This window comes from Mycetomoellerius zeteki, unplaced genomic scaffold (assembly GCF_001594055.1).
Source record: "Mycetomoellerius zeteki isolate Tzet28-1 unplaced genomic scaffold, Tzet1.0 scaffold122, whole genome shotgun sequence".
In the NCBI taxonomy this organism is placed as follows: Eukaryota; Metazoa; Arthropoda; class Insecta; order Hymenoptera; family Formicidae; genus Mycetomoellerius; species Mycetomoellerius zeteki.
Genome location: NW_017256147.1, coordinates 839,836 through 852,274, shown reverse-complemented (window position 1 = coordinate 852,274; position 12,439 = coordinate 839,836). Strand labels below are relative to the sequence as shown.

The 12,439-nt window shown below is 35.6% G+C and overlaps 1 protein-coding gene across 5 annotated transcripts in view; it reads right to left on the bottom strand.

Annotated features, from left to right (window-relative positions):
- The window catches only part of Rdl (Resistant to dieldrin), a 75,339-nt gene extending 63,431 nt beyond the window's left edge, over positions 1-11,908 (bottom strand). For all 5 annotated transcript variants that reach the window (XM_018461441.1, XM_018461443.1, XM_018461442.1 and 2 more), the window contains exon 1: positions 11,687-11,908. In XM_018461441.1, the coding sequence (XP_018316943.1) occupies positions 11,687-11,793 (107 nt within the window). In that variant the 5' untranslated portion in view covers positions 11,794-11,908. The remainder of the gene's footprint in view (positions 1-11,686) is intronic.
- Positions 11,909-12,439: the final 531 nt, after the last annotated feature.

Below are 12,439 nucleotides of genomic sequence, written 5' to 3'. Positions count from 1 at the left end.
TAGGGAAATCAAGCAGAGAGAGCAGATAGAGTGGTTGTTTCTGATCGGCGAGGCGTGCCTACTGGACTGTTTGACATTTCCTTTGAAATGTCGTTTCATTTCCTGCCCATCGGCACCGATGCCATCATCACGATAGACAACAGGATGGACGTAGGATCGAGATCGCGACTTTCAGGAATGCATGACGAATACCGATTTCTTTTTTGATACACGCCGCGTTGGTTTTGGTATTGATAATGCGAGCACTTCTTTTAAAGCATTTTATTATCTGGGTGTACCGTTCATAAAGATATGATAATCTCGAGCTGTAGGGGAGCTCACCATGACAAGATAACTTTTATTCATAGTTTATATATGTTAGTTTGTGTTGTCTCTGAAGAAGGCTCAAAAGTGAGCCGAAACATGTAAGAATAAAGAAGTTTTACGCTTTATGGGTGTATTATTTGCGCGACGTCTTCTGCGCCTGACTCTTATTGCCCTTATTCTTTCCAATTTCTTTTGATTTATAAGGAGTCTTTGTTAGTTTGATTTGTTATACGAAGATATGATATATTATAAATAAAACCAGTCAACTATACAAAAAAAGATATAGCATGGCTTTTCATTAAAAAAAGACGATAAACGTAAAGACAAGTTTGTTTATAGATTATTTGAGATTAATTGATACTCGTTCAAGTATTCTTTAATAGATTCCAAGAGGAGAGATTCTCATTAAATTATTATTCATTTTATTTTATTCCTGTCGGTTTAATTAAGGATCCAGATTGTAATCGGGACATATTTTTTTCACAAAGTTCATCACGTTTATTTTCATCGTTTATCTATATTTGCTTGTTTCGATCTTCGGTCTATTATTAAATGAAGTAACGGCGCGCTGATTGATGGTTCATGTCATCGCTTGATTTAAATATGTACAAATTCGATGGTTAACGCGAAGACAGTACCTCAGAACAAGATCTTGCATCGATTACTGGTCGACAGCGGTGTACATCCGCGTGTACTGCACGACGTTATGGACGTGGGCCGTTGCGCGACTTGGTTGACCGAGTTTGCATCGGTGTTGGAGGTCCCATTGATTTCCTGGCCCATGTCAAGGCTGCACGCGAGAATCCCCCGCTCTTCTCCGGCCACCCACAACCTCCGACTACCTCCCTTCTCTTTCTCGACTATCTTCACAAGCTGTTTTCCCTTCCTTGCCGATTCCACACCCCGTCATCTTCGCTCTTCGTCTTCGACCCTATGTACATCACGCGTGCGACGTACCAAGTTGTCATCGTGTTCATCATTTTGTCGACTCGCGTCATTAAGGGAGACATTTACATCGTCCATCACTTGGTCATATTTCCAACCCTCCATGCGAAAGAAAGCTTTTAGAGCTTCAATCCTTCTTCGCGGACACTGTGATGCGTACGTATGATGATTATCATGGACGATGAACTGCGCGATAGTAGAGACGATGACAGATTAGAGTTTCTGAATTGCACTTACATTGCCGCGTATGCATCTCACTTGACTGTGAAAATAATGTTTTTCTGCCTTATCTCTCGTTGTTAATCAAGATTAAATTATGATAATCTTGATTTAAATAGTATAGTATCTTGTGACGTATATATGTACATCTGTTGACATAGTTAATTGTAACCCGCATCGTTTCATCTAAAGCGTGATACTCGAATCTACAAGGATTTATTTGCAAGACCTGCAAACCCGTATGTGCGCTACATTGGCTTCGTCCAATCTATGCTCAATTTGTTCCTCTATTTCTTCCTTTGTTTCAACTGCATTTCCAACAGTATATGTCACTTTCGAGGCGCATCTACTTTATGATTAACGTGTTAATTATTATGTAAGTAAATTGTTACGTAAATTTATAATGTATAATGAAAATTATTATGTAAGTTACACATCTAGATGTGTATATATTTAATTAAACTTACTTGTGCTATGTAAAGCTACTTTTATTATTTCTGAAATGAAGCGTAAATTATACATTCTATAAATTCTGAGGATTTGTTTATTTGCTATTATCGAGCCGATGGTTTGCTCCCTTTATATGATTTGTGTGTGTATGACACGCAAGAGAAAGAGCAATTTGTTAGTTTACCTGGCTATATTGATTTATTTGCTTATCACTGTCCTGCCTGTCCCTTGTGTTTACCACTTGCATGTGGTTTTACGCTAGTATCTAGTATCTAACATTGGTTATAACGTTTGCTTACCGTAATTGTTCTTGGCTATTCTTCGTTCCATTCATCCTTGAACGCAAATCGATTCTTGTTAAATTTCTTCGCGATGTACCTTTGTATATCTTGCCATTCATTTATAAATAATTCGATTGACTTTGACTACTCACATGTTACGAAGGTGCAGGTTCATCCCGATCATTTACTCTCGAAAAAATATCTAAAAATATTGCTGTCAAAGCATCTACATCTTTATCTACATATACTATTATTAACATATCTTACAATCAATAATCAGTAATGTATATATATTATTCAACTCCTCTTTATATTAAATTATATTCAAACCTAAAACTTCGTGTAAGACGTTGCATTTTTACAATAATGAATAAATGTATAGCTTTCTTATTATATATATATAAATCACGCAATATTAAACTTTATCTGTCGACGTATCTTCGATTTAGGGAAAAGTACAGTGTACATGTTGTAATTTATTCGTTCTTGCGGCCGATGACGTAATAATTTGGTTTATTTCATTCGCATTGCGTGGTGGAATCTTCGTTATTTGGCGAGTGGTAATTTGAAAGTAATTTGAAAGTATGGCGACTGTCACGGCATGGTCGCGAATTTCGCAACGTGGTAGTCGTGTAGATGACGAGGGGTCGCACGGGGTGAAACAACCGCATATTAATCGTGACACTCGCCGCGCGGCACACGAATTTATGAGCGCAAAAGCCACGAGTTAAAATCCAGAAGCGGACAGGAAAGTCTCCGTATCGCGTGACCGCTCGAGCTATGCTCGACTCTCCACATCGCGGTTACTGTCCAAGTGTTTTAACTCCGACACTAATAACTTTAACCAGCACGTTTGTAGTATTGCTGCGATATTTATAGCGGGAAATGCACTGGGGAATCGCGAATCAGATTAAATACATAAAACAGCAATGAATAACCGAAGAGATTGTCAAAAATCTAAAACTTCCATGATTGATACTCAGTAAATGTACCGTGGAAAATACATAGTAAAGTTTCATAAAAAGTTTATTCGAAGGCCAAGAGCGTCTTATTAGATATGCTCTCGGCGATTAGTATACAAGAAAAAAAGTTTAAATTCATGTACGATGTCATACTGAGAAGGAAATTTCTGCGGAAGAGATTTAAGAAAATCGCACACGTGCAGTGCTATTACTTATTTACTTTACACTGTAAAAGCACTTGTGATAATCTATCTGTTATTTTTTACGTATCATGAGACACGCATTAGTAGTTTCTTTTTCTAAACGAATCAGTTTTGAATCAACATAAAATAATGATTTCTACATAAATCATTTTTATACAGGTAAATACGTATCTCATTAATTTTATTATAAAAATATGAAGTTTAAACTTTAAATAATATCTAATGTTGTTTTAAAAAGCAGTTATATTTCAGATAAAAATAATTTCAGACAAACTATAAGTAGATTATAATATACTATTATATTAATCATTTGTTTTGTAAAATAAACAATTGCTAAATTAGAAAGTATCGACGATATGTTTAGAAACATTTATAGATGCAAAGTCGTATATGCTGCGAATTACTTCAGGATATTTATATACAATACATTAAATGTAAGTTTATATATTTTATTTTGAGCAAAAGTATGCTCTCATGATGAAAAAATGTAAACATATATTTTTATATATAAATGAAGAAATATTATGTTGCAAGCTGCACGTGTTTTCATACAATTAGTAACGTCAGCATTATATAACAAAAACCCGAGAACAGCTTGAATAAATCGTTGAGCAAAGGCGAACGAATCCAGTGAGTGGATGAAATCATTAGTATCGAGGCTACGGTTTCCTGTATCGTTGCTACGCGGAATATGGCACTCGGTATGCTAGTGGTAAAACATGAGGAACAGTCAGCCGTTTGAATACTCGGCGCGGCTCAACCGGATATTACAGTTACCGAAGAATATTCGATTTGCAGCTAACTTGATGGGCTCGCTCGTCGATCCGGATGCCGTTCTCTCGTGTCTTCACTCGCGCCTCTTTGCTGTCGAGTTACCGGCCGCCATTCCGATTAAGTTTAAAGTTACTATCGGAAATGTGTTTTGTTATGTGTCATGCAGTGATCTCACTAAACATTATATCGTCGATAGAAATATGAGTCTTGACGTGATATGAAATAGTGTTTGCTACAATGTGAAGGAGAGGCTGTGCTTATTGCAAAAGAACATATGCTTTATTTTTTTATGCGTAATCTTTTTCTTGCAATCTAAGTAATAGAGTAATAGAACATTTTTAAACTAATTTAAAAATGAATTTATTTTTTATTCCTCGCGAAGATAATCCGATTTTTTTTGCAATAAAGTATATTTCTTCTCTCTCTCTCTCTCTCTCTTTTAAATACAAAATTATTTTCTTTCTCTTCTTTCTTTTCTTGAAGCACACATAATCAAAAAGCTCTTATGTTTTGTAAGGATTAAGAACGCAGTAAAATAGAACAGATCTATGGTGATTATAACATATAAATCTTGACATAAATTGTTCAAGCTTGTATGGTTTCGTAGTTTCATCAATCACCCGCGTAAGCGCGTATTAATAATCGTCCACTATTAAATATGCATTGGTTGTTTGCGAACGAAGCGTCATTCTCTCTCTGCTCGCGTCTCTCTATTCTATTGTGCCCGATTTCTGTCAGCCTTTATATGCCAGCTGCCAGTCACTAATTGTTTACGTAAAATGCTCCGTTTTTTAAATTGGAACATGGATAACTATTGACCTTTTACATTGCCTATATCATCAATTTATATCAGTACACGTAATATGAAAAATCATTTTAACATAATAATTAGAAATGTTATTCTTCTGTTAAATATTCTTATAAATCTATTATAAGTGTATAGGAAGTTACTAAAAGATCTTTGTACGAGAGTCGCATCTTGATACGTTTACTGACAATAATGTTTTGTTTTTTTACGAACATTTATCCATATATTTCTTATTAGTTGTTTTTCAAAACGTTTGCGATTATTTATTATTTAATAATCATATTTCATGCTGGAAATATCTTTGCGTGATCGACATGATTTCTTAAACACTCAAACAGAAACGTATAAAAAATTTAGTAGTTACTGCCAGACTTCGACTTCATATTGGGATACATTGGGATACATGGTAGCATTTCTGAAAGCGGAAATAAATTTAAAGCTCCATTACGCGAATACAGGATGCCAGATATATCCGTGAGACCGCTAGAAAGATAAATCTTTTCTAGTCGAAGCGGTAATGGAAAAACATTCGGTGGCATCGGCTGTCACACTGTTATCCTTCCAAGCGATGGTGGTATTGCCAACGCGGTTGCAGACCAGGTTAGAATAGATATGCGAAGGAAAACAACAATCCGTTCCGTCGCAGAAATACACGCGTTTGTATACTACTGCAGAAAATAGGTCAGTTGAAGTCCAATGATTTGGCGCGATTTCCACTGTTTCCGTGGTGGGTGATGCTCTTGCGACGAAAACACGACGATTCTCGACCGGATGATAATCCAGGATGTTTCCAATTCCGGAAAGTTGCCAAGGGATCTTTCTATCTTTACGAGAGTCGCATGGTTTGCAACCCGATGTAAGATATCACGGATCGATAGATAGTAGGGGAGAGTGGTTTAAATCGGACCGTGTTCCAAATAGAACCTTTTTAATTTAATTGAATACGGTTAAGCAGATTTGCGTACTATTTATAATGTAAAGTCCTTATAAGACACCGAACATGCGATAGCAGTTTAACAGTTCTCTGTCATAACATTCATAAAATAGAGACAAATATGTATTTTCAGTCATCGTGCAAAAATTTTTTTAAAAAAGAAAATCCTTGTAAATCATTATTTAAAAGATGTTAAAAATTTGAAAAGTAATTGATTTGAGATAATTAAAGAGTGTGTAGAATTAAAAAATATCAAGCATTTCATGATCACTTTTGCGGTTTATTGTAAAATTTGTTCCAAAGTTCGAAAGGACCCGTATCCAAATCGAACAGTTCAGTGAATAACTTATAGGCCTGGTTGTAATACTGGTAATTGGCTGACCAGATCTGGTCCAAGCGATTAAATCAGTAAAATATCATGAGTCATCAGACTCAGATTAGTTGAGTTTTATTGATTTCAATTCTAATAATATAAACAGTCAGTAATTTCTTTTTCCGAAAAAATTTTTATCTTTGACTGTCAAATTGCTCGTTTTTACTCAATACTAAGAGAAATACATTAAAATATTTTAAAATTTTATCTAAAAATCCATAAAAATAAAAGTTTTCGATCTGAACCAGGGGATGGTCCGATTTGGAACCGATGGTTCCAAATCGGACTGGAAAGAGCGTTTTTACATTTTCCATTATAGTTTAACACAGATGAGAGTACGTCAAAATAATCTAAAGCAAAAATGAAGGGAATTAAATGATCTTTCCAACGGCTGCTTCGATTTTACGATCAGACTTTATTTATGCCTTATAGAGAGCAGAAACTGCAAATAGGTCCGATTTAGACCACTCTCCCCTACTCTTCGTGAAATCCTTGAATGGATATTTTCAACGATAACTATTAATTACTCATGATATAATCGCAACCTTTAGCATTTTCCGTAGTCCAAGTTGGAACTATGGTGTAAAGGTGTATGAATATGTCATTAGTTTTGGAGAATAACAGTATTGAAGGAATGTAGTATTATATAAATTTGGAAAAGTAAATTCCAATGTACGAAATTTGTTTAACAAATTAAAAGCAAATGTCTTGAGGTACATGATTTTATACTTATATAAATAAGAGAGAGAAGAAAGAGATATAAAAAATTTTATATTATTTCAAAATAAGTTTGAATGAACGTTTGGCTACGATAAGCTGTCTTTGTTGTTGACTTGTACTACTATTCCGGCCAATTTCGCTGGTATATTTATCGAGCACTATTCTCATTTTCTTTAAAAAAGTTTTAACATTTTGTTATATTTTCATCAAAATAATTGCCATTTAATAGCTGTAGTTGCTAGGTTTAAGTAATGAAGCTATCAGGGATGATGGAAACTTAAATGAAGATGGTGCGGTGTAATTGGGATTTCGGATCGAGCTCCGGGTGACCGAGTGAAGCAAAAAGGGTGTTCTTCTTCGTTGTGGAGAGAAGGGGGGGGGGGGTTTGGCGTACTCTACCGATCCAAAGAGTGGGCGAGGGTGACGACAATTCTAGTCTCTGGTGGGCTGGCGAGGGTGGCGGCGTAGAAGGATTTGGAGCTCTGCCACGTTGGGAGCACCCTCTTGCTCGAGAGCTCTACTGCGCGATCACCGATACTACGCTACAGTACCTCCGCAGTTGGTACTCATAGAGGTTTGGAGGAGGCCAGAGAGAAGCTCGGCCCACTCGAGAAGGAAACAGGTGGAACGACCGAGGCTCCGCTTGTCGGATAAGAGCGTAAATATTGATAATCCTTCTGACTATATGTAACTACTCGTTTACCACCTTCTTCGCGCGTAATAGCGCGGCAAATTAAAACTGTTTCGATGGTTACCCTACTACGGATAATATTGTCTGATACTTGAAACTGTCTTTAGTATCTGAAAAACATCAAATTCTAGTTAACTAGGATAACCGTTCCTATTAGTGTACTCTTTCAGCAACTTGCTCATTACTGAAATAATTATTAAATATTGTAGTATTAATTTTGTCTGCTTGAAATATCGATTTTTTAACTATTTCTCTTATAATATTTTTTAATCTAAAAAAATTTTAATATTTTATGTTTTCGATAAAAATAAAAACGTTTTGTTCCTATTAATATGTAGTCTTTCAAGAAGCGATAGCCCTATTAATGTGCTCTCAATTGTGTGCCTATTCGCATTTGACTCATTTTACATATAATTACTGAACAAATAATAGTCATAAAGTTGTTGTTCAAATTAATATTGCATAAGTTATTTTAATTATACTTACAATTTCAATGTATATTAGTAACACAACGCGCTCCCGGCTCCAATACAGGACGTACTAATAGGAGCAAACTTAAAATTTTGCGGTATTACTGGATTTAAATTTTTCAGATCTTTCGAAAAAAATCTTTAGTATACTTTAATAATTAAAAAATAGAATATCTTTGGTCGAGTTTGATATTATGTACATTAATAATTTAACTTAATAAAAAAAATACTTTTTCTTACTTATTTGTGCTAATTTTTTTTATGGTTTATTTAAATACAAAGGTACACTAATAGGAACAAAAAAGTAATAGAAACTACAGTTATTCTATGTTCGTATATTAAACATATGTGTCTTTTTAGACCATCCAAAACGTACGGGGACATCAATAATGTCGCAGTTAGTCAATGTCACTGACTAAGTCCTCTTATCCTCGTTCTCACAATTTAAACTTACGTCTCCGTTACCGTTTGTGATTATTCATGAATCTATATTTGTGATTATTGGAATATAAATGCAGTAGATTGTGTGTAGAAAACCTTCACTGTCTAACCTCGAAACTAAGACTGTTTCTTGTATCGCTTATAACTTGCTAAAGAAAACCATACGTACAACTTGTCGTTACATTAAGTATAGTTTTCATTCAGAAAATTATAGTCATGATATAATCACAACGATTCAATTTATAATAAAAGAATGCGTTATTATAAAGCAGTAGATATATCTTTATTGAACAAAAATTTTCATTCAATTTTGTGGAGAATTTTAAACATCCGGAATAAGTCAAAATGAAATATGTCTTCAACGTTATTACTTAAAAACTACGTTATAAAGATTATAAAAATAAAACATCAGTTAACTTCAATTACTTCTTGTTTAAGAAGATATTGCTAGTATATTTTTAGAAGTTTATATGTTTAGAAGATATTCGTACTATTAACGAGATGCTTATAAAATAAGTAAGATAAACCTTACTACAATGGCCGTATTAAGATTTCAGTAGTGAGGGAACGTATCACAGCGGCCAGGGAAAGAATCTGAGTGAACGCAGCCGTCGCGTTGGTCGCAAGTACAGCGCGTCGAATGTTTCGTGCAAAGTGATCGATAGCGCTGGCTCGTGCTGCAGATATCTTTGCCGGTTATATTTGCGGATTATTAATACGTACTAGTGAATTGCGATCAACGGAGCGGGTGTAGCATCGACCAATTCCAATGTCAACATTGTTTGCGCTTTGTTACTATTGCTCATGTCTGCCTCTGTTCTTTCTATTCGCCAGTTTTGTTTCTGCTCGAAGTAACATTTTCTAATTGACAATAAGGTTCGTATGTGTATGTATTTAAATGTTTCCATTAATTATGATAAAAGTTAAAACACTGGAAAAATTTATTGAGTTGATAATATGTTTGGTTATAATGAATGTTATAATGTACAATTTTATTAATAAATTTAATCTTTTAATTCAATTAAAATGTGATTTTTGCACTGCAATAGAATACATCAAAGGATTTTTTTAATTTGTATATTTTATTTCAAAGATTTATTATAAATTTTTGTGTATAATTATTTTACAAATCTTAATATTGATTTTTAATTTAGTATAAATTATAATCCTTTATTTATTGGAAACTGATATCGCTATAATAGTTCTGCATTACATTTAACCATAATAGTTAAGAATTTGCGCTCACTGTGTTGGCATTGTCGATTACTATTGACTAGGAAAGTATAGAGATAGTTTAAAACGATCAATGCATGCACGATGCAAAATATATTGTATTATGCTTATTAAAACGCGACGAGAGAATTTGTGTGAGAGGGGGAGGGAGGGAGGGAGAGAAAGAGAGAGAGAGAGAGAGAGAGAGAGGGGGAGAAAGAGCGAAAGCTACCTTATCGTCGCCTTGGAGGCACAAGGGATGGTGTCATTGTGATCATGGAAAGAGCTTACGCGCGTGGTGGTAAGACATACACTAGGGAATGCAACATGACTGCATGTATCCGCTCATTTACATGCAATCACGGAGGTGCATCCAGACGGCGGAGAGAGCTACGCGCCACTCTCATTGTGGCGCCCGTTATGTCAAAGGCTAAACCTATCTTGTTTGCTCTTGATAGTAGGCAGCGGGCGGGTTGACGTCAGACACGATCGCGTAATAAAACTTGGTTATTTCCGTCGAAGTAGCATAATGAATGACGCTTATCGCAAGGAAGATGTCATTCGTCACGATTTGCCCAGCGTAATATTTTTTCACAACATTAATATGGAAGGGCTATGATATATCTGGCAAGAATCTTTCTTCGAGTAATTACTGTGAAAAACATATATCATTGTTTTTATATTATAAAATATAAATACAAGAGAATGTATGAAATATTATCAGTAATATATCGGTACGACAGGGGACCCATTAGGTCTCCTCTCATACTGATATATTACTGATATTTTTGGTTGGAATAATATGTGTATGAAAAATGTTTAAAATCTCTCGCGAGAAAGCTGTATTCCAATGTGATATCTAACAAAACCATATGAATAAAATCTAGAATACTACAAATTAATTATTTTTACAATTGATAAAATCGATCAACTTTTTATAATAAAACTTCATAAACATTATCTCTGTTGATCCATCAAAAGTATTTAGATATAAAATTCATATTAACATTCCTGACATATTGAAATGTTTTTCCAAGCTAATGATAGGCTTCTTTTTTCTCAAATAAGATTTTAAAAAATTCTGTTTTCGGTCGAAGCGGATCTTGATGCTTAATAATATTCATATATAAATTTACAAGTACATATTAAGTACTTTCAACCGAAAATAGGATTGTTTCTCTTATTTAATTTGTTCTTATTTTAGTTTAATTTCCATTTATTATACTTTTTCCTACATATTTTATCAAAGTTTAAGTACGTTCGCTTTAATTATTTTATTCCCACATGCTCTTCGAATATTTCTAAACATGGAAAGACAGTTAAATAGCTACAGCCATAAGCTTTGCTTTGCAAATGTAAAGAAAACATCAACAATTCGCTGTTTCAACGTTTCGCGTAAAATCCTATTTTCTGATACTCCACTCGTACTTCGTGTAATACATTGAAGACGATCAGATTCAAGCTATTAGTAAAATACCAACGATGCCTATAAAAATTACCCTATTACGTCTCTCAGCATTTACTTCTGAAAATCACATGCCAATCTCATATTACTCTCATATTACGCTCGTCTGTTATCTATATTTTGTCTAATTTGATTGGACACACTCAATGCGTACTCAAGGTGCACGTTAAAGTCGTCGACACACAAATTAATGTAAAGATGTATATAATATAAATATAGAAACGGATTAAATCGCGAAATTCTTAATACCTACACTTTATTACACTGTTTGGCAAAATATATATACTTTGTAATTTAAAATGTTTATATTTTACTCTTTTACAATTATTATTAGATTAGATCAATGTACAACGGTTTTAATGTGCACCAGTGCATGCAATCGTCTAAAAGTCTAAGCATAGAGAAATGCTAATATGAATACGGCTGACTTACGCGGCGTATGCAAACGGTGTGTGATGCGTGGCGGGCAGTAGGACGACCGTGGCCACGAGGAGAACGAAGCCCCCGGAGACGGCATGGAAGGACCCCATGGTTGTCATCCCTCGGAGTCGCCGCGGTTGTCCGCGTTCTAAGGAGGAGGAATCACGACACCCACCTCGCCGCTGAGACGACGGCGAGGACGAGAACGACAACGAAGGGAACGTCAACGGGTGTCCTGAGGCGTTTCCCGCCCAGCCCACCCTCCTACCCCCGTCTTGCTTCCTCTTCAGGCTCCTCTCCGTGTGCTCTCTGGCCCGTCGCTCGTCCACGATTCTCTCTCAGCTCTCGATGCTTTCGCTTGATCTTCTGGCTCACCTTTGCCTCTACCACTATCACTCACGATACTTTTGTGAACATTCGTGCGGCGACATGAAGCGTAATATCGTAATATCACGACACTTGGAATTCAATTCGAATAATTCTATCGTGGACGCATTCTCCTCGTCTCACCTGTGCGCGCTTAGTCACTCGCGACGAGATCACTACGGTAGTTTTGACTCGCCACCGCGCAATAAACGAAGACGTGGAATATAGTTTTGCAAAAATTATTACCGGGAGTCTTTCGTGATTCTTCTTCTTCTTCTCGTTTGTCTCTCGCTCTCCTCCGTTCTTTTCTGCTCAGCACCGAGTTTTGTTCGCGATTCCCGTTGTGTTTTCGAGGCGGAAGAGGCACCGGGATAACACTCGGGCGGGGATTAACGGATG